The sequence below is a fragment of the Primulina huaijiensis genome, chromosome 6 (genome assembly GCF_012295235.1).
Source record: "Primulina huaijiensis isolate GDHJ02 chromosome 6, ASM1229523v2, whole genome shotgun sequence".
In the NCBI taxonomy this organism is placed as follows: Eukaryota; Viridiplantae; Streptophyta; class Magnoliopsida; order Lamiales; family Gesneriaceae; genus Primulina; species Primulina huaijiensis.
Genome location: NC_133311.1, coordinates 22,368,914 through 22,395,132, shown reverse-complemented (window position 1 = coordinate 22,395,132; position 26,219 = coordinate 22,368,914). Strand labels below are relative to the sequence as shown.

The 26,219-nt window shown below is 35.6% G+C and overlaps 6 protein-coding genes and 1 pseudogene across 7 annotated transcripts; 3 read left to right on the top strand and 4 right to left on the bottom strand.

Annotated features, from left to right (window-relative positions):
* LOC140978400 (5-formyltetrahydrofolate cyclo-ligase, mitochondrial-like) lies at positions 1–2,946 on the top strand. The gene is made up of 7 exons (XM_073443383.1): positions 1–292; positions 424–564; positions 1,446–1,610; positions 2,037–2,078; positions 2,172–2,217; positions 2,337–2,407; positions 2,499–2,946. The coding sequence occupies exons 1-7, from the start codon at positions 16–18 to the stop codon at positions 2,633–2,635; spliced, it is 879 nt and encodes a 292-aa protein (XP_073299484.1). The 5' UTR covers positions 1–15; the 3' UTR covers positions 2,636–2,946.
* Positions 2,947–3,155: 209 nt separating this feature from the next.
* LOC140978399 (uncharacterized) lies at positions 3,156–5,329 on the bottom strand. The gene is made up of 3 exons (XM_073443382.1): positions 4,472–5,329; positions 4,166–4,332; positions 3,156–3,709 (listed from the first exon to the last, which is right to left on the bottom strand). The coding sequence occupies exons 1-2, from the start codon at positions 5,297–5,299 to the stop codon at positions 4,171–4,173; spliced, it is 990 nt and encodes a 329-aa protein (XP_073299483.1). The 5' UTR covers positions 5,300–5,329; the 3' UTR covers positions 3,156–3,709; positions 4,166–4,170.
* Positions 5,330–7,647: 2,318 nt separating this feature from the next.
* Positions 7,648–11,366, top strand: LOC140978398 (hydroxyproline O-galactosyltransferase GALT6-like). Its single transcript, XM_073443381.1, has 7 exons — positions 7,648–8,843; positions 9,451–9,683; positions 9,758–10,048; positions 10,148–10,276; positions 10,361–10,534; positions 10,742–10,849; positions 10,946–11,366. Exons 1-7 carry the CDS (start codon positions 8,000–8,002, stop codon positions 11,153–11,155), a joined length of 1,989 nt encoding a protein of 662 aa, XP_073299482.1. The 5' UTR covers positions 7,648–7,999; the 3' UTR covers positions 11,156–11,366.
* Positions 11,367–13,292: 1,926 nt separating this feature from the next.
* LOC140978397 (AAA-ATPase At3g28580-like) lies at positions 13,293–14,994 on the top strand. The gene has a single exon (XM_073443380.1). The coding sequence runs from the start codon at positions 13,372–13,374 to the stop codon at positions 14,860–14,862; it is 1,491 nt and encodes a 496-aa protein (XP_073299481.1). The 5' UTR covers positions 13,293–13,371; the 3' UTR covers positions 14,863–14,994.
* Positions 14,995–15,460: 466 nt separating this feature from the next.
* On the bottom strand, positions 15,461–18,681 carry LOC140978393 (HIPL1 protein-like; annotated as a pseudogene).
* Positions 18,682–19,633: 952 nt separating this feature from the next.
* On the bottom strand, positions 19,634–22,849 carry LOC140978396 (DNA-directed RNA polymerases II, IV and V subunit 11). Of its 2 annotated transcripts, none has more exons than XM_073443378.1 (6): positions 22,575–22,849; positions 21,700–21,777; positions 21,490–21,579; positions 21,310–21,388; positions 20,316–20,411; positions 19,634–19,832 (listed from the first exon to the last, which is right to left on the bottom strand). In XM_073443378.1, exons 2-6 carry the CDS (start codon positions 21,750–21,752, stop codon positions 19,788–19,790), a joined length of 363 nt encoding a protein of 120 aa, XP_073299479.1. In that variant the 5' UTR covers positions 21,753–21,777; positions 22,575–22,849; the 3' UTR covers positions 19,634–19,787. The 2 variants fall into 2 exon arrangements, with proteins under 2 accessions (XP_073299479.1, XP_073299478.1); XM_073443377.1 differs by having other exon boundaries at positions 21,700–21,814; positions 22,575–22,846.
* Positions 22,850–23,321: 472 nt separating this feature from the next.
* LOC140978395 (uncharacterized) lies at positions 23,322–24,400 on the bottom strand. Its single transcript, XM_073443376.1, has 2 exons — positions 24,236–24,400; positions 23,322–23,834 (listed from the first exon to the last, which is right to left on the bottom strand). The coding sequence occupies exons 1-2, from the start codon at positions 24,359–24,361 to the stop codon at positions 23,391–23,393; spliced, it is 570 nt and encodes a 189-aa protein (XP_073299477.1). The 5' UTR covers positions 24,362–24,400; the 3' UTR covers positions 23,322–23,390.
* Positions 24,401–26,219: the final 1,819 nt, after the last annotated feature.

Sequence of the window (26,219 nt, the reverse complement as noted above, 5' to 3'; positions counted from 1 at the left end):
TTTTTGTAATACGAAATGACCATAGTAGGCCTCTATTTCCATAGATTGGCAAGACGGATGACCCACCGGTGCACATTGGCGGCTGCCCAATTTCCGCCATTGCGTGCCAAGACCCCTGCCCCTCTTCTTCACCTTAACCTTCGGTTCTCCACCACCTCAACCTTCTCCAACATGAACGCCACCAATCCCGCCACCCTTGATTTGGATACCATTTTCGAGCTAAAGAAGTCCCTTCGTTTCAAAATTAAAAAGGAACTCAAGTCAATGGATCCCATCTACAGATCTCAAGAAGGTATAGACTCGTTTAAACACCACAGATTTTGATACGTTTGTGCGTAATTTGGTTCTTGATTCGTGTTATTCGCCGTTGTTTGATCTTAATGACATTGGCTCGTGTTTCTCTTGGTTTGTGTGTTTCTTCAGATGATGAAATACAGAGAATAGTGTTGGAATCTCCATGGTTTAAGACATGTAAAAGACTATGTGCTTATATAACTTGTGCTGCTTTAAGAGAAGTGGATACTTCTAAACTCCTGTCAGAAATTCTAAGAAGCACGGGCAAAGGTATATTGTAGAAAAATATTATAACTTGATTTAGAACTTCCTTATATATGGGTAATTGGGATGGTATATTGCATACTGCTTTTACTCATCAAATTTGGGTTAATTTCGTTTTGATTTCTCAGACTATATCTTAACCTGAATTAGCAACTCACGTGATTGAAAGCATGGTTTAATATGAGTTAGAAGGTGTCTGTCTGTCTGTCTCCAAGCACATGTGAATAACCTTTAAGGGTCTAGTTATAACATAGTTATTAAAGTATACACGGCATACCTTCAAGCACCAAGACGGAATCCAAGGTGCGGTCTTTTAGAAAAAGCTCATACCTTGGCTGTAAGTGTACCTTGTTTGCGGGAATCTAGCACAGCCATCCTTGGTTGCAGTTGTAAATACATTGTGATTTATACACTAACGCATATTTGTCTTATTGGTGTTCAGTTGTTCATAATAAAGTTCATTTTGGATGTTATGTAACATAATTTTTCTGAAGCATCTAGATTCTACAATACTATATATTATGTCTTAGTGTACATCGTTTAGACAAGTTGTGCTCCTTGTCTGGAGCTTAAGCTCCATGATGCCTATGCTCCTCAATTTGCTTTAGGCCTCTAACAAATATGGTACTGTAGAAAAACAGTTGTTATACATTTTTTTAGTATTAAATGTTTGATGATGTCCTTTCGGTTCCTCACGAACACTTAACGGTTCAAGCTTCCTTGATTATATCTTAGTGAAGAATAAGTCAAATCTAGAAAAAATGACCATGTGTTGCATAGGGCCATCAAATTATGTTATTTGAACTTTATTGCTATTATTTAATTTAAAGGAGGTTAAACTGTCATTCTCGTTCAAGAGTTTTATACTTGTTTTTTCGAATTTTAAGATGGTCAGTACCAGGTGAGAAAGACCCTATATGTTCCGAGGGTAGAAGACAAGAATAGTCATATGAGGATGCTGAACATCTCTACTATGGATGATCTTATTGCAAATTCAATGAACATATTGGAACCAGCTCCCCTTGATGCTCAGGGAAACGAGCTCGAAGATGGTAATTTTTGCCTGTTTTCTAAAAAATGCTTTCTTTGAAATTGTATGAAGTCGTCTCTGAATTTTGTAGTTCATTATTATTTATCCATTTTGAACGTCAGTTTATTTGTAAGTGACTAAGAACTTGGAGGTACACATGGGCGATAACTGAAAATATGAGACCGCTGAAAAGCTTTTTAACCAAAATACCAAGTGTTGTTACGAAGAAAGGCTTATTTGTTGGTTTTTCCATGGTTGTGGTCTATGAAAATCAATGTTCCGAATTGTGTTGATAATCTGATCTAATTCTTCCAGTCTTTGTCAGAGTTAGTTTTCTTTGTCAAACTTTAGATCTCGCGCTTGATTGATTTACTTTTGCTGCTAAAATTACAGGTAATTAAAGTCTGATTACATATAAATTTATTTTCCCTCTTTCTTTTCTTTGCAGTCATGTTAGCTAATGAACCAGTAGACCTGTTCCTTTTACCAGGTAAACACTTTCTTCCTGCCCAACTTCTAGTCCAGAGGTAAATTTGTGACTCTGTTGAATTAGATCTGATTCAGGCTTCCTTTTCTGCTTCAGGGCTTGCTTTTGACAAATCTGGCAGACGACTGGGCCGTGGTGGAGGGTATTGTTCCTCTGCGACACGGTTTTTGTTTTATTTCTTGGTTATTGTAGTTCTTCCTTTATTCTTAAATTCTGACGGTTTTTAATGTTCTATGCCAATTTCATGTCATGACAATAAAGTTATTACGATACATTCCTCACAAAATATCAAGCTCTCGCAGAGGAACGCAGGTGGCAGAAACCATTATTCAGTATGTTTCTTTACTCATTATGCTCGAATACAGGTCGGCCATACTGTAAAATTTTGTTGATCAGTGGGCCGTTTTTTTGTTTCGTGTATAGTTGCTCTTTCTTATTCACCGCAAATATTCGAAGAAGGCGTCATACCAATCACTCCAAATGATGTTTTTGTGGATGCACTAGTGTCCTCCTCTGGTGTAATCCCCATTACTCCAGCTGCCAGTGCGCTCTGTTCCTGACGAAGATGCAACCATTTCTGCTTCGGCCACAAAATATTTTCATTTTGCTAGTGGGATTATCGAATGCTCCTTCATTTGCTGTTCTACTCAGAATTTTAACCAATAATTTCAAGCCTCTTAGTGATATTTTCCTTGTTTTAGGAGAGGTTGCCGCGGTGGATTGAGAACAGACATTCTTAAGTATTTCTAGTTTCTGGCTAAGACGCAGGCTTCTTTTGTTCGTGGGGAACGCATAATTTCATTTTCATCAACCCGTAACATATCATGTTTTGTATCAGTTACCCAAAGACGTTTGCGTAGTCTTTCCAAGATTCAGATTTTGCATTTAAGTTTTCATGTCTGATTAAAATGCAGATTACTGCAAGTAAAGCAATTATCTTCAATGAGAATTGGATTTTTCTATACTCCAAAACGATCAAAAAAACATTTTTTTTTGTTTCGTTGATCCAAGTAAATGGCCAAAGATATTACTTTGCAGAAACTCTCTTGAGGGCAATTCTAACATTTTTCAGAATCTACCGAACAAATAATAAAAATCTTTATACATACTGGTTTGCCTCTCTAACCGAAACAAGCAAATGAATCACCTACACTATCCAGTGTTAGAAATTGACTTCAATTTCCAACTTTTTATCAATTGAATGTTTTCTTCAAAACATAAAGGAGACATCAAACCAGCCAAATATCTAAGGACAAGGCCAAAGCAGCACAAATCAGTTATCAGATATTTGAAACAAGTATATGATCCTTACATGACCAACCAACTCTCCCTAATTAATTTCAAGTTTAATTTCACATTTGTGTGGCATCTTCGCCTTTTTCTGAATAACTCCACTTTGATTGGTACTTCGACAAAAAAACCAGACATGAGAAAAGAAATCTAGAAAAATTACAAATGGCTGAAGGCTATTGTAAGGTTAGGAAAGCGTTTTGATTAGTAAAAGGATTTAATTCACTTGAACAGGTATGGTCACAGGCAAATCCATGTATACATCGGAATCGCATTTCAAAAGTATGGACAAATAAATGTAGCAGCAGGTACAGCGGCGAAACCATCACAAAGTGAAGGGAAACCTGCCAGTGTCTACGACAATGGTCAAAATCCGATTGAACTACTGTCATCTAATTAAGCACCAATGCAAAACGCTCTTAGCATCAGAGGGTTGGCTATGGCTCTGTGATGCCAAAGATGAAAAATCATCCATTTTTGAAGTTCAAGTGATACACCAAATCCAAAAGACGGATCAAAATTGATGCTCATAACAATTATAGATCATATGATCCCAAGAACACATGTACCCACGCCAATATCCAGTTCATGTCATCTATCCAGAACGTTTTTTTCATTGGTGTTCCAAAACGATTTCTCATATCATATTTTATAAATATAGGATGTTTTCGTTGCGGTAAATGACATCAAACAAGGACATGTTTCATTTCTTTCCTAAGCAAAACTACCATGTATAATCCAATAAAGAGGAGGCGACAATATCTTACCAAAATTCTGTATACGCTAAAAAGGAATATCACCTCATTCAATTTGAATCTGCTTTTTGTACAGTAGTCTTGAATAAGAGGACGTACATCTTGTGATCCATAGAGAAATACATGAACCCCCCAACTGAATGGGTCACAAATGACCCAAAACTTGTCCCCACTATACAGTGCCAAGCAGGTCCATAGGCCCCATCAAACTCCTGCAGAAACAAGATAATAAAACCCATGACTACCAAATCAAATATATTCAAGGAAACAAACCAATAAAAATTGAAAGAAGAAAGTATGAATGATCCCCCAAATCCAACATCTTAGAGATTGAAGTTATGATCTGATTACCTTTTTAAGTGTAAAAGCAAGAGACTTGGAGGTGAACTTCTCCAAGCTATCATGAGTCTTTCTTGCACAATTAACAGCATGAATCTGCACGGACGGAGGCATATCAACAGCAACAACTCTCACACCAGCACAAGAGAAGAAACCAGACAGCTCCATCTGTGAGCAGCAAACTGACTTCCTTCTCTCTCTATTATCAAGAGGGAGAGATGATACAGGTAGCCTTCTCCCCTCAAACCCTTTTAAAAAACCCTTGACTTGGTCACTTTCTAGACTCCTAGTCATCAATTGGGACGCCTTTTTCACGTCATACTCTACCAAAGACGATTTCTTTTGGCCTTTATTTGATGGGCTCTTCTTGCTTTCATCCTTTTCCTTCACCTTGGCTCTTGAGCCGAAGTGATGTTTTCCCTCGATTTTTGAAATTGGAAAATTGTTTCTTTCGTGGTGGCTTTTTGACTTGGTCAAAGTCGTGCAAGATGTGTCCAGAACCGGGGATATGGTGAAGGATTTTCCTTGGAAATGGGTCTCGGGTCGAGGATGTGGATGCGGGTTTGAAGGGTCCAAGGAGTTGGAGGCTAGTTTCTTGTTATTTGCATATAGCTTGGAGAAGCGATGCGATATGTTTCCGACAGTGGAAGCAGGGATAACGATGGGATCTGGGGTTGGGTGGTGGTGGTGGTGGTGGTGGACTTTGAAGGCGGGAGCGGTGGCGGATGTGGCGACGGAGGCGGCGAAGGGGGTGGGTTTGGGGTGCTTCTTGAGTGTGGGATTCATGGATGTTTTTGGGTCGGTGTGTGCTACGATGCGCCTATGGTTGTTGTGTTCCATTTTGACAAATGATAAGAGTAGTAGCGGGGTTGCCGAGTAAAATGATTATTTCTTTTAAACAGCAACTTTTTTGTTCTATATAACTAAATTAATATTTCAAAATATATTTTAATGATTTAAAATTTAAAATAGTTCGATTAACTCGAATTCAACTAATGGACAATTATTTTACTATCGACATATTCAGATGAAGTTGGACTTTGAGTTTGACTGTTGATAAATGTAAACTATTGAGACCTATTCAATAGTTGTGATAAATGAATACTCAATCAACCTAACTTGTGGTCCGTATTACTATTTAGGTCAAAACATCACTTTTTATTTATAAATATTGGTAGCGAACTTGAATATAGATTTGTGAGATCATCTAATCGTATAATTACTCAATATATATATATATATAGGGAGAGTACACGTATTATAGATTGAGTAGGTCTTTTGTGATACATTCTCACTAATCTTTATATGTGAGACGGGTCAATCTTACTGATATTCACAATAAAAAATAATATTCTTAGCATAAAAAGTAATATTTTTTCATGGATGACCCAAATAAGAGACACGTCTCACAAAATACGACCCGTGAAACTGTCTCACACAAGTTTTTATCTTATGGATTATTTGTTTCTAAAAAAATAATCTTATCAATTCGTTTCAAACCAATAATTTTACAAGTTCAATACTCCTTTTATTCAAGTCTTCTTAGCATTTAATTAATAGATACCATGGAGACGGCAACTCCATTATAGCAACAGTGGTAGTACATATAAAACGTGGCCCCCTATGAAAATTCAAATTAATATATCATTATTTTATTTAAATGGAGATCTACATTTTTTTAATCATATATTACTGAATAATTTAATCTTATATGTAAGTTTTATGTAAAATTTAGGTGAGACTCGTGGAATTAATGATACATAAGCTTTCGTGATGTGCCCAAATATTGATACAAAGAGCCGACATTATGTTGAACACAAGTTATAAATATGGTTGGCCTCTCTTTCATCTTTTAGTAGTGCTGTTTCTCATAAACTGCTTCTCTTTGTTAAATCAAGGGGAAATTTGGTTATTTATATTCGTCTTTCCGTAATTTTTATTTTTCATGTTATCAAATTTAAATTTTAGTTTGTTATCTTTGTTTTTCTTCAGGATTAGTCTTTTTTCTACATAACGTTTTATATCTAGTGTTTCACGCTAGTCTTTTATGGAAAAAATGACTACAATTGCATCCAATGAATATGACCAAATTAAACTCAAATTTATTATATAACAGACCAAATTAACAAAACATGAAATTGCTTTTCCTATTCTTTCCCCGGATATTTGAGGTCCTATATTTTTTTAGTGTAAGACAGGAGGGAATCAACAAATGAAGGAGGGTTGTATGCTGAATGGTTGGCATGAAATATCCCCAAAACAGCAACAAATCATACTGGTGGCCATGCATGGACATTTCAAAATCAAATACCATATATTCCCATTTCTTATCCAAAGTTTTTGCATCGATTCCCTACTTACAATTGTATCGTGGCTTCCTTTTTCCAATAGAATAAAAAAACAAAAGCACTACTTTTACTATGGGATGTCATATATAATTTAGGAGGAACCTTTGATCATTATTGGAAAATGGGCAAAATTGGAGATTTTCTAACAAGTTGAGTGGATGGTTCATTCAAAAACTTCAAATTCCTTTTTTTTTTTTTGAGGTTGAAAATCATTTTTGATCAAGAGGATAAAAAAGTTGACACAAAAACACAAATCAGTCAGTCGCAAATTTATTTTAGGAGATTGGTCTCTTATCCAACCCGACTCGATCTAATCCATGAAAAACATTATTTTTTATACTGTAAATATTACTTTTCGTTTTAAAGTATGGATCAGATCAATCACTCTCACAGATATAAATCTGTGAAATAATTTTACAATAGACTTAATATGTTGAATTTGATTCGAGGATATGATCATGCAGTAGCGATGAAATGTTGAATTTTTGTTCTGGGTCGGATTTATCGCGGGTTGAGATTATATATATATATATATATATATATATATATGTGTGTGTGTGTGTGTGTGTGTGATGAAAGTTGTGAATTTTTTATTAATTCTTTAAAAATGTAAAACCAAGGGTTAATAATTTTATGAGATTTTTAAATCTCATAAATTAATCAAATTCAATTAATTATATATTTTTAATGGGTTGACCAGTAGGCAGCACTATGAGAATTAGAGATTTGCTATAATATACACCATCTCTGATTCCTCGAGAGTATCTAAAAATTTTAAATGTCTTTTTTTGGTTCCATAATTTTATTTCAATTTGAATTGAATTGAATGGCCAACAAGAGAAGAGAATAATCCCTTCACCGTTAAAGGGACCGACCCCTGAATTTCACCCCCCTTCATCACCGTCGCTCTAATGCATAGAGGACTCTCTCTCTCTCTCTCTCTCTCTCTCTCTCTATCGGGCGAGACGTGGATGAAGCTTTGTGTTGCTGGCCTAACGCCTCTATTTACTTCTCGTGGGATTATTTGGCATTTCTCCAAATCATACAAACGTCACCCGTTTTTTCCTTTTGAAAAAAGATTTCGGTTTTTACTTGGTTTTTCGTGATCATCAATACCAGCTATTACTAAGCGTGAACTGCCCCCTATATTCTCGGTATTTTTGTTGTTTAGAAACTGTTGATAGATAGAAAGATGAAGAGAGCGACTTCCGAAGCGTTATTTTCGCTGACCAGGGGAAGATCAATTCTGATGTTGGTTGTGTTGGGGATCTTGTACATACTTCTGGTGAGTTTTGAAGCGCCTTTTTTGTTCGACAATGGGTTTTCTTCGGTTTTTTCTGAAGGTTACTCTAGTAACAATAATGGGTTATTGAATCCGAAAGCTTTTATGCTCGAAAGCGCGGAGAATTTTGAGGGAAAAGTGGCTCCCGTTCGCCCCCTTGATAATTTGCCTCATTTAGATAGACCCGAGAGGAAAATTAAAGAGTTTACTCAAACTTTCCTTTCTGGCTTGAATTTTAGCTCTGCTAGGATTTCGGAGTCTGCAAGCGAAGCGTTTGAACTTGGCAAAAGGCTCTGGCAAGAGCTCGAATTAAAGGAAAAGAATAGTAGTTATGAAGGGTTTAGTTCTAATAACAGTAGTAGTGGCCTTAAGGGTGAGGATTGCCCTCATTCCGTTACAATATCTGGTGAAGAATTTTCGAAAAATGGGAGAATGACGGTGTTTCCGTGTGGGCTGACATTGGGATCACATATAACGGTGGTGGGGAAGCCAAAAGTAGCCCACGACGAGGCCAATACAAAGATTTCGATGTTGAGGGAAGGACAATATTTGATTGTTTCGCAGTTCGTGATGGAGTTGCTAGGCCTGAAGACTGTAGAAGGGGAGGACCCCCCTAGGATTCTGCATTTCAATCCGCGATTGAAGGGGGATTGGAGTGGGAAGCCTGTCATTGAACAAAATACTCGTTATAGAATGCAGTGGGGTACGTCGCATAGGTGTGAAGGTTGGCGATCGCGGGCTGATGAGGAGACAGGTGAGTACCGGTTGTTTATTTGTGATGGTCGTTTGCGTATGATAAATTTATGTGGCTTTGTATTCATATTGTACTTTCTTTCTTCTTTTTGAGGAAATTTATTATATTAAAATAGCTTGAATGAAATAGATAAATTTGGGAAGAAATCATAGTTACTTGCAGTTGGGTGGAGCAACAGCAGTATTAATCCAGTTCATTTAAGGTATTTGTGTGCAGATGTGCAGAAGGTAGGTTGTCACATTCTTATGTCTGACGGGATATTTTTCTTCTGGTCACAAGGTGTTGATCTTGAGTTAAGGACCGATAAATTGTTGCTTTTGACAGTTTTATTTCCAAATGTTTTAGCATATTAGAATCAGGGAAATTTTACATATAACTCTGAGAAAATTATTCCAAAAGGCCAATTTTTATATCTTAATTTTTAACTATCACCGATGCAGGAGACTCGTTTTGCTAGAATTGAATGTTTGCATCATAATTTTGTTGCTTTATTGTGCAGCCTAAGTTTGTTGTGTATTTGCTCTGTGTTGTGCTTGCTTTATGCTGTATGTTCAGTACTTTCGTTGCGGTGCTGTGATTCGTGGTTAATTCTTTTGGCTTTCTCCAGTTGATGGGCTGGTGAAATGTGACAAATGGATTCGAGATAATGAGAATGGGGGAGAGAAATCAAAGGCAGCTTGGTGGTTAAATCGGTTAATGGGACGAAATAAAAAGGTGGATATTGATTGGCCATTTCCTTTTGCCGAAAACAAATTGTTTGTTCTAACTCTGAGTGTGGGCTTTGAGGGTTACCATGTTCATGTTGATGGGAGGCATGTCACTTCATTCCCGTATCGCACTGTGAGTATCTTATCACTGAACTTTAGTGTTGATATTCATGAGACTTTGTCTAATATTTCCTTTAATTTTTATAGGGATTCGCCATCGAGGATGCCACCGGATTGACTTTGAATGGAGATATCGATGTTCATTCAGTTTTTGCTGCTTCCTTGCCCTCCTCACACCCGAGTTTTTCTCCTCAGAAGCATCTCGATTTCTCTGGCAAATGGAAGGCTCCTCCTATTCCAGATAAGCCAGCGGAACTTTTCATCGGTATTCTTTCAGCAGGCAACCACTTTCCTGAACGTATGGCAATGAGAAAGTCTTGGATGCAGCACGAGTTAATCAAATCTTCAAAAGTTGTTGCTCGATTCTTCGTTGCTCTGGTAGTGAAAGTGATAGGTTTCTTATGAAAATAACTTTTGCTCTTTGATTTCTCAAGTCTAATGTTGCTGAATGCTATCCTTGAAACTAATCTTTGACAGCATGCAAGAAAGGATCTTAACGCTGAAGTAAAGAAAGAAGCGGAGTTTTTTGGAGACATTGTCATAGTACCATACATGGACAACTACGATCTCGTGGTTCTTAAAACTGTTGCTATTTGTGCATATGGAGTGAGCAATGCGTTGCTAATAAGTTGAGAATTGAGAATCTTCTTTCCATTTATGCTTTGATGAACTCAATTCATGCACTTGCAGGCTCGGACTTTATCTGCTAATTATATCATGAAAGGCGATGATGATACATTTGTGAGAGTAGACACGATATTCAAGGAAGCAAAAAAAGTACCTGCAAACACTAGCTTGTATATGGGAAACATAAATTACTATCACAAGCCTCTTCGTAGTGGTAAATGGGCAGTTACATACGAGGTACTATTAAACCTTTACCTTTTTTGGCCCTTTGGATTGATACTTTGTGTCACATGAACTTTATCATTAATATGCACATATATTTCCATGAAAGATCCTAGATTATATAAGACTAAGAATCTCGCTGTCAATGTTTTCGATGCTTCAATTAAAGCTGTAAATGGCAATAAGGCTGATATTATTATCACTTCTTTTATCGCCGTACAGGAATGGCCAGAGGAAGATTATCCTCCTTATGCAAACGGGCCAGGCTATATAATCTCATCAGATATTGCGACGTTCATTCTTTCGGAATTTGAAAAGCATAAATTGAGGGTGAGTACTGTTGGCGCATCCTTTTTGCGCCCATGTCCACTCTAGTAGAATTTCACTTCAGAAAGCAAACGTTTTAAGGATTTATTTGATGTGCAGTTGTTTAAAATGGAAGATGTTAGCATGGGAATGTGGGTCGAGAAATTCAATAGCTCGAGACATGCTGAATACGTGCATAGCTTAAAGTTTTGTCAATTCGGATGCATAGAAGACTATTATACGGCTCATTACCAGTCTCCAAGGCAGATGATTTGTCTTTGGAACAAACTGAGACATCAAGTAAAGCCTATGTGTTGCAACATGAGATGACACTTGAAATACGATGCAAAATTTTGTGGCGAAGATAACGTATTTGTAAAGGCTATATTTTTTCCCTAGTTGATTGAATTTATGCATGAGCCAAGGATTTGTAATTGATGGAATAAATGTCGGAAGCGTGGCATGATGATATATGACTAGAAAATGACATTTTAGGCAGCGGAAACCACTTGGGGACCTCTTCGTTTGTTGTTGCCATACGAAATCGTCAAATTTAACTGGTGTCCCTTTTCAATGCCTTCTTTCACTTCAATTATTTCATTCCATCCAATATACTAAAATCATCTTCTCGTGAGATAGAAGACATCATATATCCATTCTCATTTTTATTAAGCCGTCCAATTATTGACTAAAATTTGATCAACCCCAGACCAATTTCCTAGATAAAAAAATTTGAGGAAATGGATATTATGAATTTTTTACAAACATATTTTGTGTGTATAATACTTGATATAATAGTTAAATCTGTTCACGGTACCACATAAGTAGACGTGAACAATGTAAAAAAAAATATGTGCGACGAATTAATATGTCTTAAATTAGGTGTTGAGACACTGGTCGAGGTAACATAAATTAGTCTATAATAAAGTATATATTAATAATCTGATTAAGTAAGCACATGGTTAGAAGCGGACAAGAACCAGTAGAACCAGCAGACAATCTTTGAATTACTTTAATTTCTTTATTATTTTAGAATAAGGCACCGCCATTCAAATTAATTATTACAATTTCTTTTTATTATCAAACAAAAAGACAAGAGCAACAAAGCCCCAGAAGCCGCCCAAAGAAGACCAAAACCGCATTTTATATTATTTAATCTGAAAGAACCAAAAAAAAAAATAATAATAATAAAATAAAACTGTCACTGCTTCGAATTTATATCATTTTATGTGCACATAATATTAAATCACTAATTTTATAAAAATATAAAACCTGTACTTACAAGAGTTTCTTGGTCTCTCGAGTGTCGTCGATAGGTTCATATCCCCCGTTCGTTCTTATGAAAATTAGGTCAGTAAAAAAAAAAAATCAATATTTTATTAAATATGAATTGGAAGTACAAAAAATTTAAAGGACAAATGAAATTGTCAATAATTTATTTTTTGGAAGGATTTTATTTTTGTTTAATCAAAAAATATATTAAAAGTTATCTATCGTAATAATATAATAGCAAGGGGAGTTAGATGTAGCAATGAGGGCAAACGGAGGTTCGGATGAATCCGTGTCTCTAAATTCAAAACTCATCTTCATTCTCGTTTTGATTTTCGACTCTTTGAGATTAAATCTCTATTTCTTTTTCAAATAATCTAGGAATGACATGAGACGAGGCGGAGTTGTCATCTTCATCGCTCCTCTTTCAATTATATCCCCACCCCATCTCCAATTCTGCGACAACTACATCATAATTCTCATTATTTCTGATTTGTTAATTGTTATGAAAAATTATCATCATCATCATCGTCGAGATATTTTTTTGGATGAGGATAACATTATCATACTCGTCTCAATTTGATGAGAAAAAATTTGAAAAATCTCCAAACTCATAGCCGAAAATATATGCCCAAATTCGCTCCGTTTTCTTGAGTCTCTAACCTGCAGCGGAAATTGTAATTCCTGAGAGAGATGAAAGTCGAGGGTATTTCTGTAAAATGGGACTCGGGACGTAGTCGCGCTTACGTTGCAAAAAAGAGGTTGTCTTTCTTATGTAAGCAAAAGTGTACGTTGTCCAAACATGTCGAACAAAAAAGAAAAAGGTCTCAAAAGTAGAAGAAAAGTCGAAACAAAACTCCGCACCCCCTATTTTTCTTTTTTTAAAAAAACATACAAGAAAAAGTTCAATCTACCTACCCTTTCAAAATTTCGACTGAAATTCAAGAATTGATTTTTTAATTAAATTTTCATCAAAATTTATATCAGTATATCGAAAATTTCTCAAGATTTTACGAAAAGTGTCATTTTCAAAATCTACAAACGTTTTTCCTACTCTGCAAAACACAATCCATTTTCACACTACTAATTTGTTCCATTCACAAAAAATTTTAAACAACGCAATTTCGAATTAAGATTTTTAAGTCCAACTTTTTAAGTAAAACTCGACCCAAAAATAATTTAACTATTGAGTTAGAGTGGACTTGACTGGTCGAGACCTCTTTTTAAGCGAACAAATCAAAGCTCGAAATCGAACAACCAACGAAGCGAAATCAAGAATGATGATCATGAATCCATCCAAAGCGACGCCGGAGGGGTGGGGAACCCTTGGATCGGCGATCTTAACGTTTATCTTTTTCTGGGACCTGATTCGAAGATACTGTCCCCCAGAGCTCCGGCTGTACGTCGAGAGAAGTGGCCGCAGAATCTCTGGATTCTTTAATCCTACTATTCAAATCTCCATCCACGAATACATAGGCAGCCACATGAAACCTCACGAAGCCTATGGCATAGTTGAGGCCTATCTTAGTATCAGTTCATCAAAAGATGCTAAAAACCTCAAAGCAGAGATGGCTGGAGAAACTGAAACTAAGCTCGTTTTAAGCATGGATGAAAATGAGAAAACTACGGATGAGTTTAATGGAGCTCAAGTGGTGTGGATTTCGGGTAAAGTTCCGAGTCCTCCACAGACGTCGTCTTTTCCTTACCACCGGGAGACGGAGAAGAGATATTACAAGCTTAAATTCCACAGACGATACAAGAAGTTGATAACCGAGTCGTATTTGGAACATGTCGTGAAGACGGGAAGGGATCGTATTCAAGAAAGAAACAGGCAGAGAAAGCTGTACACAAATGGTTACAGTAAGTCGGATTGGAGTCATATTGTGTTCGACCATCCGGCGACGTTCGAGACTCTTGCGCTGGAGCGGGAGAAGAAGGAGGAGATCATTGAGGATCTTTTGAGTTTTACCAAGGGTAGAGATTTCTATAAAAGGATCGGGAAGGCCTGGAAAAGGGGTTATTTACTGTATGGTCCGCCTGGAACTGGGAAATCGACGATGATTGCTGCGATGGCCAATTTTCTGGACTACGATGTTTACGATTTAGAGCTTACATCCGTGAAAAATAACACTGAGCTGAGGAAGCTTCTGGCGGAGACGACGAGTAGGTCCATTATAGTGATCGAAGATATAGATTGCTCGCTGGATTTGACAGGCGAAAGGAAGAATAAAATGGAGAAATCTGGTGAAACAGAGACCGAAATTATCAAGAAACCGAGCTCTCGTAGAGACAGAGAAGCTGAGAGTGGCAGCCAAGTCACCCTATCAGGGCTGCTGAACTTTATAGATGGGCTGTGGTCATCCTGCGCAGGGGAGAGAGTAATTGTGTTCACAACCAACCATGTAGAGAAGCTTGATCCGGCTCTCACCAGGCGGGGTCGAATGGACAAGCACATCGAGTTTTCCTACTGTAAATTCGAGGGATTTAAGGTTCTTGCCAAGAATTACCTGAATCTCGAAGAGCATCCAATGTTCGGATCAGTTGAGGACTTGATGGAGAAGGTTAAAATAACTCCGGCGGATGTTGCCGAGAATCTGATGCCGAAGTCTGCAAAGGAAGGTCCAGATGAATGCCTTCAAAGTCTGATCAATGCTCTGAAAGAAGTGCAGGCAATAGAGACGAACAAAGTAGTGGCGGCTGCTGAACAAGAGAATCACCCACAACTTGTAATAGAATGGATTCCCACGGTTCAAGAAACTAGAGACTAATTGAAATCATTCCTAAAATCCATCATCATGTTCTAATCTCATCAAATATTTTATGGAATTATGATTTTTAATTGCAGTTAAATCTAAATCCGCATCTATTTTCTAATAAATGTGTGATTTTTTTTTCTTTTTTCAGACAAGTTCCATTTTATTCTGTTGTTCCCATTTACCTTATATTATAAGTTTCAACTAATAAAACAGGCACAAAATATAGATAAAAAAAACTCACATATCATTTGTTTTAACGAGTGAGTGTCCTTTCAAGTTTCCACCTTCCATAATAACACATTAATTAGCCCCAACACTTAAGAATAAAACAGAGTAATATGCATAAAATATTATATATTAATTAGTTTTAAAAAATATAAAACATATATTAATTTATCAAAAAAGGGTCGATATCATATCAAAAAATTAATTTGTTAAATTTTGTATTATTGTAATGTGCATTGTGTTCCAAAAACATGTTATACACACACACACACACACTCACACTCTATCTTTGGTAGCAAAGCAAGTACTTTTTTTCACAGGTGACAATTGCAAATAAATATAAGTTCAAACATGAAAGATTATCATACAAACTCAATGGCTCCAACATTACACTTTCTTGCACCATACAGGCCAAAGCTTACAGGACTTGGTCATACTCCAGTACGACACATTGTTCTAGAGAAGCAAAACTCGAACGGATAGAACAGATGTCCAACTATATAACTTTTTCTTTTAATCACTTCCTTCCTAGCCAAAATTTACAATAAGCAAGCATAAAATTGAGATAAAAGCCTTGGATACCATATATCGAACTTGAAGCACATCTCCTTTCGAACGAGGGGGAGAATCAGAACCTGGAAACTCCACAATTTCTTTAGCACAAGTGTATTTGCAACGATTTGGGCGAACAATCCTGTAAACCCCGCTATTCGTAAGGAGATAAACGTCATTATTATTATCTTCACCGAATGAAAAAATGTAACTCAGGGCAGGAAGCGGACTGTTTGGAGCAAAAGTGCAGCTTATAGGAGAGTCATTGGCACAAGTGAAAGAGATCTTGTTGCTGCTGAAATTTCCACTGTTTATCGGATTTTCAAATCCTGTCCATATAGAACTTGCATACAGATCTGCATATAAATACCTGCAAAGAAAACATAGTGAAAAGGATGTGCCTCGCAAAGCATGCTTGACTTTGTTACATTTGCTATAGTACATGTGGAGTGATTAATCAGGACGTGTATATAACAGAATATTTAACAGAGGATCTTGTAGGGGGTGTTGCAATCGAACCTTCCGTTGATATATGGATCGGTCATGGACCGATAAAAATAGCCTCCTGTTATTGATGCTGAGCCTTGGTTTGAGTTGACTTCAGAGTGATTATATCCCATAACAGGGAATATTGTTGATATTGCCTCGGCTGACGTGGTCCCGACTGGCGATTCGGGGGCTGCATAAGTGAAAGGGCCTTCATACTTGCGCCACCCGTAGTTTCCGTCCTTGGTGATCAAATCTACCTCTTCATAAAGATCCTATTGTATGGTCAATGACATTTGAATCCCAATGTCACTCTCAAGTCTCAATGAATAAATAACATAGAGCTACTATGACATATAAAATTTTTCAAAGGTCAACCCTATGGCCTCTGATAACACCGTCCTTATAAAGAACTAAAATTTTGAAAGGAAACCATGCAATATACCTGTCCTACATCTGCACATACAAAATAAGAAGGCCTTAAGGAATCGAAACTGCAGCGCCAAGGATTTCGAAGTCCTAAAGCCCATATTTCTTTTTCGAGTTCTTTATCTTGAACGTACGGGTTGTCGTTTGGGATTGAATAGTTTCCCCACAAACCAAGCTGGTTAACATCAGTTGCACCTGGAAGTGGAAGAAAAAAATCAAGAATTTTTTAATGATAAATGCAATTTCATTATTATATTCAAGTTTCTACTAGAACTTCTTCTGATTAAGGATAGCCAAACGCTTATAACAAGTTTCCCTCATGCTATAGAATAATAATTGAGAATCTAAATCTTCGTAGCACCAAAAAGATCCAGCATATGAGCAGTCACGAAAACAACTGACTTATAATCTTGCATGGTGTTTGAAGTAGTAACTCACTCGGTATGTTATCAACATCGAACCTCAAGATCTTTCCAAGTAAAGATTTCTTGTTTTGTGCAAAATTAAGTGGATCTCCCATACCCCCTCCATCTCCCATCATGAAATACAAGTATCCATCTTTAGGTCCAAAGAGAATTTGTCCCCCATGGTTTGAAGTAAAAGGAAGTCCCATAGTGAAAATCCTTTTGATTTCTCAAGGCCTGGCACTTTTTGCCTGATCAAAAACACAAAATGTCTTAATAAATATTCAAAATAAAAATTATATGTTCAAAGAATCTTGAGTTACGATTTGTACCGAGGATGGCTGAGATGCGGTACCATTAACGGAATACTCAGCTATAACACTCTGATACTGACAAGGCTGCGCTCCATTGTCTCTCCCTAGTTTTGAAGGATCACAATTCACATCAGAGTTACATGCACATCTTCCTGCACAATTCGGATTCGTTGACTTATCACAGTTAAACGAGGCAAAGATACGCCCGTTTTCTAAAAACTTTGGATGAAATGCTAGACCAAGCATTCCTAACTGTGTATCAAAATGAACTTCATCAGTCAAGTCAAGAAACGGAGATTCTTGATCGATTTGTATTGTATCACCCGAGCCTTGTTGAGGTATTGTCGCCAACCAGATCTTACCTTGCTGGTTAGAGAAAAAGGCATGATTCGAGCCATCAGGGTGAGCAACCATGTTTATGTAAGATCCATTTTCCATTTTTTCTAGGCAAATACCATTGGGAGGGGTGGGAGTTTCTACACTGGTCAAATTGACTGGATTGCCATCAAAACATACCGAATTATCGTCGGAAGATCCACCAAATGCATCACAAAAATCAGTTTGCGATTGCCAGATATCAGTTAACGATGTAATGTTTGAGATGGTTGTTGCTCCAACTCGACCTTGTAGTCCAGTGACGAAGGGTGAATTAAACATGGATATGTTTAGACAAGTATTCCATACTTGTGAGCAAAAGTTGGTTATTTCTTGCTTGGATTGTGGTGAATTGGGTGAGATTGTGGAGTTGCATAAAACCGGAACTTGTCGAGGGACGTAATCGATTCTAAAGAGTTGGGCTGAAAATGGATCACACCTCTGTAAATGACAGACAGCAAGCACTCAACGTACGATTCTATCATCTTCAGTATAAAAGATAGTACAAAGCTCTATACAGATGAGTTCTCACCGCACAAAGGATAGATTTGAGAAGGGAGCACATGAAGAATCTGAAATGTTCATAGATTCAAATTTCTGCTTCAACAGCAAATCTTGAGCAGAGTTGCAGCAGGTGGCTCCATTGTAAGGACAAAAATTCAGACTAGAGTTTGAAGCAAAGGGTGCTCCTGCAATACCATAATAATGAAGATGACTACTTTAACAGTCAACACATCATTTCTTTCCAAGAAATTAAGGAAAGGAAATTTATCATTCGAGATTTATAAGCAGCAGTTAATTTAATGAAACAGTTGAAACTCAGAACTATAGACCTACTTGAATGAGTGCACAAAGGAAGAGCAAAACAAGGATCAAGAAACTGCAGCAACATCAAGAAGCAGACTAAAGTCAAGAAATGAATGCTTCCCATTTTGACAGAAGAAAAATGATAACTTGACCGACCAAATCACATTTCAGACATATTATTGAAACTTAAATGCATCCAATTTGTTCAAAGTTTTTATAATTGAATTTATAGCAGAAGCTTAAATAGATAGATAGATAGTCTACATTTCGACAGGCAAATAGTATTCAATATAACACCAAATATTAACAACACAATAAAATAAATCAATAAAGTCTTTTAAAAAAATAAAATTATAATTAAAATAGTTGGCCGTTTACCAACTTTTAGATGATAAATGAAGTTTCTCACGGTAGATAATTAATCTATCCTAAAAACAACAAAATCTGCATAATAACAATATATTTTGTAAGCATTTGACATTCTCGGTGCACACCATGCACCTATTAATCAGCTACAACAGAAAGTCAAGAGAGTCAAAGAGAAACATGCATGTTCTGCTTAATTACAATGAGATATTGTTAATTAAATAATATAACTTAAAATGGTTTATCTAGAACATTTATTATCTCACTCGACTATTTATATAGTTGTATTACTTTGTCACACAATTGCATATATATTGTTTTTTACTTAAAAAAAACAATATTAACATAATTAACTTGAAATATATGTATGAAATTAGACACGATCAGATAAATTTTAGATAAAAGTGTAAAAATGTTAGAACCCAAATCTAATCAAAAGATATGGAAAATAAATTCGAGAAGATATCAGAAAAAAAATGTTTGAAAATATTTGTCAGACAGTCCAACGATTATAGACAATGACAAAGAGATTGTCCTAATCTCGTTTCAATTTTCAATATTTGTGCGTCGCTATTCTGTCCAATAACGGCGTTAACCATATAAATATCATTTTTTGAAATGAACCGTATAAATATTTTAAATATATATAAGAAGGATATGCGTTCTTGAACTATAATCTAGATCATGTGAAAAAATAAAATTCTAATGTGATTCTTAATCCATGAATTCAAGCTTTGTATATTGTATTGTATTATTATGCACAACAAACTCTAAGTTATTGCATAAAATTGGAAGATATTACTTACAATGTAAAATAATTATCAATTCTTTCAAAAATATCATTTGATTTCAAGACACTCTCTGTTTATTGTCCGGGCGAACAAAAGTAGTTTTGGGATTCGAGTTGAAAAGGTACACACAAGTCCTAATTTCCAACTTCAGTTGTGGGGAAGATTTCACTGCACAGTTGCCAGGCAGCTTAATACTCCCTTGGTTGCTTCCCAGTGTGCCTTGCCAACTCCATCTACAAAAAAATTCAGATACTTCATAATGGAAGAATAATTCTTTCCGCAGTTCAGTCAACTTAAAGGCTACAACACTTGAGGCAGAAAGTGCATCTCCTCCCGAATGTAATGAGCTGAGATCGTAAAGCCTATCAAGGAATACAACAATTTCTATACCTAATGACAGCACACGCCTATGGAAGAACTATGTGATCAAGCATAGTTTTCACAAATTAATGTTGCTCAAGCATTTAAACCAAGTTCAGCACAATTATACACGGATAATTCCAAATATTCAAGTAATTTGACAATAGATATTCTAGGTCATTTTAATTCACATCACATTTTAGGATTATAAAATGCAATGAATATTTCATTCCTTCAAATCATTACCAGCATAACTTCTAGAGTTTACGCAGATACTAACAGTAGACTTCAGACATAGAGAATTCAGGCTCTGCTACCCAAATATATATTGCAGACATCATGTCATCAAACAATACCTCAAATTCATTCTTCAGATGATCAAGCTCCTTATCCAGATCATTGATAGCCTGATTATATGCTTGCATGGGGGAAGATTGGCTGGTTGTGTGGATCTACAAATATTAACATCGCAAGAAGTCAGACTTTCAGTAACCTCGATACACAGAGAACAAGTTACAGATACAGATGAAACATCTGGCAGTTAGGGATATACATAAATGCACAGATAAGGATTTATTTTTTTTCCAAATTTTCACATTAGTATTCAAAAGCATGACAGCGTTACCTTCACCAGAAAACATCGATGATAAGAAATAGAAACATATACGACTAGAAATTGTAAGGGCGGAACTATTCAAAAGATGTGTAATGTCAACATGCTGCACTGCAAAAGCAAGTAAAGGTAGAAACATTAACCTCGATAACAATTATGAAAGTTGCAAAACACAATATCATAATTAATTCGTCAGTTAAAGAAATTCCTAGTCAACTTGCAGGTAAACATCTGCCTTAACAATAAAGGCCAGGGTTGCCACTGGAGGGGGAGTAGCAAATATTTTAGTAAACCATTTGACAAATGTAACAAGAACCAACACGGTGACGATTCTTTTCCTCAAGGGTGACCAAGTATAATCAACATTACCAAGATGATAACAGTGTGAATCAGATTCAGGCACAAACCAACTTGATCCATGATGTGAAAGTGATGGAAATTTGTAACACTGCATCCAATAGGAGTGATGGACAAGTCACCATTAAGTTGAATTCTAAAATCAATTCACATTAACAGGAGTAGGAGATTTGCTAATATACCTCCCTAACCTCCCATTTACAGGGCCAGGGCAACACTCATTGACAGTCATTTTAATCAAGTACACCAACTGTAATAACCGAATATACCATAATTGCCTCATAATTGGGTCCAATACCAGACACCGCTCATGAATCACTCCCTTCTACAATGATTACAAGAACAATGAATAGAAAATCTAAAACAATATAAGCACACACCCTGACAATGATTTTGTACTGGAGGGGATGAGGTAACTTGTAACCAGCAAAAAGTACATTTTCATCCCTGTGCAGCTGCCTGAGTTGTATCTCACACGAAAAACCAGAGCCTTCAAACCAGGATTTTGAGTAAAGCTGAACAAAAATTCAATTACAGAAAAGGAGGCCAAATTCCATTACATGCGGAGGATGTTTCCAATGGTGTGGTCCTCTCGCTCGATGGTAAATGATGCTGCATTGATGATTTTGGTGTCCCTTTCGTACGAAACCCTTTTTAGAATTTGAAAAAAAAAAACAGTTATAAAATCCAGCAAGGCAACACATAAATCTGTAAAATTCTTGAGAGAAATATTAAACTTGGGGTTCATTCAGAGGTAGACAGTAGATTACTTGGAGGTTCCTTCAGGAATGACAAAGCGCTCGTAACGATCAGGAGCATTCATGGTTTATTATTCTGTGCTGCAAGAACTTCCAAAGGAGCTTCACTTAAATATGATTGCTACCACTGTCAAGGATAATTTCCACATGACCTAGATTATCTCACTTGAATCACATGGAAACCATGAATTTATTGAGATGTTTATAAAAAATATTATCAGTCTTTCTATATAATCTCATCAGATAATTTTTTGTTTCAAAAGATACCAAGCGTCCAGTTTCCCACAATTTCGTAATCTAAGAATATTGTGAAATGAATTTTACTTAGGAAAATACTTTTCCCAGTTAGCACACTATTAAATAACAGGAAATCACATAAAGCACCGACCCCGGATTTAAAAATTACAAGGACAGAGCGTCCAATAAAATAAAATGGTTAGTAAAACAAAACCATAATTTCTAATAATCTGTAGATAAGCTTTAACTTTAAAGCTTATTTAAATTTTACTTTCAGGACTTGTAAAACAACTAAAATCCGAAAATACGAAAGCCATTTCTCGACATCCCAATGATTTTATTTCCTAACGACTATCGCATCCTACATCCCAAAACAAACGCATAAATTAGGGTTCTTGACTATGACTCAAGGTTCGAAAAGTGAATGGATTACTTCAATTCCACGATCCCCCTACATTATTCTGGCTCCAAAAACACAAAATTTTATTTGAAAACAGCAATAAGTAACAAAATTTGGAACTTTGGAGTTAGAACGAATTTGAGAACAGGGATTTTACGGTTTAACGTGAAAGGTTATTTTCGCACATTAAACTAAATATTTTCAGAAAATTAACTAATATTGCAGAAAAATGAAACAAAATCAAACATACCATAGATTTTTATGGAGGGAGTTCGATCTCCGTGCGCAAGAGAATAACACCGGAGAGTTTAGATAGGACAGAGAAGAAGATTGGGCCTATTATAGGCCATTAGTGGGTTAATTCTATTGGGCCAAGTGAAATTATATATGGACCTTATTAACTAGCTAGTCAACCCAAGTAAGCTATAAAGTTCATCCAAATAAATTAATTAATAAACTAAGCATTTTTTTGTGAAGTAAAATACATGAGCTGATTATAATTTTTGTTTCATCCAGCATCTACTCAAGTATGATGCATGAAATCTTTGATGGATATTCTGGTGACAAAATAAACTGTCCATGTTCTGAAATTTAACCTCCCATTTGATAAGAATGAATTGGAAGTAAAAAAAATACAATAGAATAAGACAAAGATTCATAATTCTAAAATTAAATTTCGACTAGTATAGATCAGTTCGCAAACGCGACCGTAAATCAATAATACATGAGATTTAATGGAAAAAACTGCTCACAAGGATGTCATTGGGGTTAAATGGGTTTCAAAATCATTGAACCCTCACGATTTTTTTCTAAAATAGAAAGCTAAATTGGTGGTGAAAAGATATACAAATTAGTTAGTAATGGTCAAAAAAGAATTTCAAAATGAGGTAATAAATGACTTAAAAATTAGAGGAATTTTCCAAACTTGATAAACTATTTTCTCTAGTGCAATAATTCTGATAGTATTGTTATATTTTTAAATATAAGAAATTTCAAATTATTAATTAATTCTCATCTCAAAAGGATAAATTTCAGATAGCATATGAAAAATGATTTATAATGTCCTTCAATCCGTCTCTTGCAATTCCCCTACAAGAATTGATCCAACAAACAATCCTACACCCCCAAGCGCAAGCGCCCCAGCAATCACCACTTGCGCCACCACGAGCGCCACCGAGTCGTCCGGGATGACGACGATAGCCGCCACGGAAGCCACGAGCAAGGGCAGAGCCGCGGAGGCCAGGATGGAAGGCGAGGTGTCGGCCGTCTTCTCCAGTAAACTGAGCAGCCCCAGTTCCTCTGCCTTGGATAGAATCCCGAGCTTCTCAATGGAGGAGAGGGTGACTCCGAACTTCTCTGCTTTGGAGAGCAAGCCCGCTTTCTCTACATTGCTCAGCACCTTTCGCTTTTCGATCTTCTTGAAAACGTCCACTTCCAGTTCCTCGCTGCCCTCGTAGAATAACCCGGGCCCGTACCATTCCTTTTTCCACCCGGGATCATATTTATTCACCTGATATCAATTCAATTCATATTTGTGTCAAAAAATTAAAATTTTTTTGAACCAACGATTTTGTGTTGCACAAAACTGATTCACATAATACAGCAAAATCAATCTAAATATTAGCATTTTAATAATTTGATTCCATGAATGTGTTGAAATTAAGTTCGATATTTGCATATTTATAATCCATTTTCAAATCAACCTCAAATTCAACATTAGTTTCACTGGAAACTGCGCAAGGGCAAGAACTTGGGCTCCTAAATATTGTCATTCGTATCATCATAAATCGAGTGATTTGAAGATGCGTCTTTAAAATTTCACAGCACGTATCTAGAATTCGAATCGCTCGCGAGACAGATTCATGAACTAATCAAGAAAGCACAAAAAGTAGCAGAGATTGATTAAAATACCTTTCGTTTGGAAGACATCACTATAAATGACCTCGGGGCGGAGTTAGGAGAGGACAAGCGTTGATTGGGCGACAAAGAGTTATCGAGGTAATTGGTGGTGGCACAGGCCGCCGCCGCCATCGCCATTCAGTTCTCAGATAGAAAAGTTTTCAATTGTTTTTTTAGTACACTAAATTGTATAGCTTTGGGAAATATTCCAGGTAGACCAATTCCACCAATCACATTGCTGCATGCTTATCCTATCTTGCTGAATGTATCAAATTCCATCCGTTTTAATTTTAGATTCATAGTTTTACTATGGATTTTTTTTAAAGAATGTTATAATTAAGTTCGAATTCGATATATCGTATTAAATTTGGGATCTCGGTGTCGGAGCGATTTGGAAAGCATTTTTTCTAGAACATTTGTGAAATATGATATAGGAATAAGAATTTCAATTTCTAAACTTTTAAATCTAAGATTTTGGGATAATAGGTGTTTTTCCTTTTACAAAAGAAAATGATACACACTAATTAACGAGCCGGGAATTTAATACATGATATTTGAGGGATATATTCTTTATAAAATGGGGAAACAAATTAATTGTTTTATTTATATTTACAAAAAAATACAATTTTTGGTAATATATATTTACGTCTTTATGATTTTGGTTATCTATTTTATCAGAATTTTCAATATTAACCCTCTTCAAACGTGGCACGATGCAGAGTTGATGTATATAGTGACACACACCACTCCCGTGAAAAAATATTATAATTATATTGAAATATGTAGTACTATTTAAAATTGAAATTTAACAGATCAAATATCAAACAAACAAACATATATAATCAAAATTGTAATTTTTCCTAAGTATATATATATAATATTATATACTACCTAAAATGGGCATATTATTATGGAACCTCAAATATTTTTAACAAAATAGTGGGGAATCATAATGAAACTTCCCTTGGTCATTATAAAATTATTGGAGTATCTAAGTCCAATTTCATGCCATAGCTGACTCACTCAAAGTAAAATAATTTTAGAGTCTATTTTAGAATTTTCATGCCCTAAACTAGCATGTAATTATCTTACGTACCATGCTAGGAGATCGATAACAAATCCAAAAGTTACATGAACAATGCCAAAGTAATATATATTCAAAAAAATATTATTTTTTCATAGTCAATTTATTATTGGAACAAGCCATTTAATATAATATTGGAATCCAATTTTTCTTATTAATGTAACATATATATAAATATATACTAATTTTCACATTACTTATACTATTTACTTTTCACACATGTACGTCATTAATGATGTTCGAAATAGAGAAAAACAAATTACAAACGAACAAGAGTTGGTCATTACGTGTTTATCAGATATGAAATATATTATTTTTATTTTATAGCATATTCGTAATTATTATATGATCGTGCATATATTCTCTTCATAAAAAAAAAAAAACAGAGAGAGAGAACATTTTTAATAAATATATATTGCATATACGTGGCATATTGTGCTACCATTATTATCCCTAAAAAATGTAAAAGTTTTCAATATAAAAGGTAAGACAAGTACCGTTAAATTATGGTTGCATGTCATAAAAGCATTATTTTTTAATGATGCACGATTTTATAAATTAGATATCGAAATAAGCTTTATTTTGTTAAATAATAATAATAATAATCTATGTACCATCAAAATTATAGCAATTTTACGATATTAAAATATATATCTAGAACATTTGACAGCTAGAAAGACCATAAAATTAAATATCTCGAATTTTTTCTCCAAAGATATAAATGTGATCAAATTTGACTGACGAAATTTCGTGTCAATAGAATGATAATGTGTCCTAATACTGTAAGGGGGAAAACCCAATAAAATAATATCGAATTAACTTTAAGCAAAAAAAAAAAAAAAGAAGAAGAGATGACTAGAAATCTGTTGATATCAAAGATTAATCAGTTCAATTTCATATAAAATTCTATTT

Excerpts from the sequence above, each read along its gene's own strand:
- LOC140978400 (XM_073443383.1), top strand. The coding sequence starts at position 16 with ATGACCATAGTAGGCCTCTATTTCCATAGATTGGCAAGACGGATGACC. Across the intron at positions 565-1,445 it reads TCTAAGAAGCACGGGCAAAG|ATGGTCAGTACCAGGTGAGA; the intron begins GTATATTGTAGA and ends TCGAATTTTAAG. Across the intron at positions 2,408-2,498 it reads GTGGCAGAAACCATTATTCA|TTGCTCTTTCTTATTCACCG; the intron begins GTATGTTTCTTT and ends TTTCGTGTATAG.
- LOC140978398 (XM_073443381.1), top strand. The coding sequence starts at position 8,000 with ATGAAGAGAGCGACTTCCGAAGCGTTATTTTCGCTGACCAGGGGAAGA. Across the intron at positions 9,684-9,757 it reads CTTCATTCCCGTATCGCACT|GGATTCGCCATCGAGGATGC; the intron begins GTGAGTATCTTA and ends TAATTTTTATAG. Across the intron at positions 10,850-10,945 it reads TTGAAAAGCATAAATTGAGG|TTGTTTAAAATGGAAGATGT; the intron begins GTGAGTACTGTT and ends TTTGATGTGCAG.
- LOC140978396 (XM_073443378.1), bottom strand. The coding sequence starts at position 21,752 with ATGAATGCTCCTGATCGTTACGAGCGCTTTGTCATTCCTGAAGGAACC. Across the intron at positions 21,389-21,489 it reads ATTGGAAACATCCTCCGCAT|GCAGCTGCACAGGGATGAAA; the intron begins GTAATGGAATTT and ends GATACAACTCAG. Across the intron at positions 20,412-21,309 it reads AGTACAAAATCATTGTCAGG|ATCCACACAACCAGCCAATC; the intron begins GTGTGTGCTTAT and ends TAATATTTGTAG.
- LOC140978399 (XM_073443382.1), bottom strand. The coding sequence starts at position 5,299 with ATGGAACACAACAACCATAGGCGCATCGTAGCACACACCGACCCAAAA. Across the intron at positions 4,333-4,471 it reads TTGCTTTTACACTTAAAAAG|GAGTTTGATGGGGCCTATGG; the intron begins GTAATCAGATCA and ends TTGTTTCTGCAG.
- LOC140978397 (XM_073443380.1), top strand. The coding sequence starts at position 13,372 with ATGATGATCATGAATCCATCCAAAGCGACGCCGGAGGGGTGGGGAACC.
- LOC140978395 (XM_073443376.1), bottom strand. The coding sequence starts at position 24,361 with ATGGCGATGGCGGCGGCGGCCTGTGCCACCACCAATTACCTCGATAAC. Across the intron at positions 23,835-24,235 it reads TGATGTCTTCCAAACGAAAG|GTGAATAAATATGATCCCGG; the intron begins GTATTTTAATCA and ends AATTGATATCAG.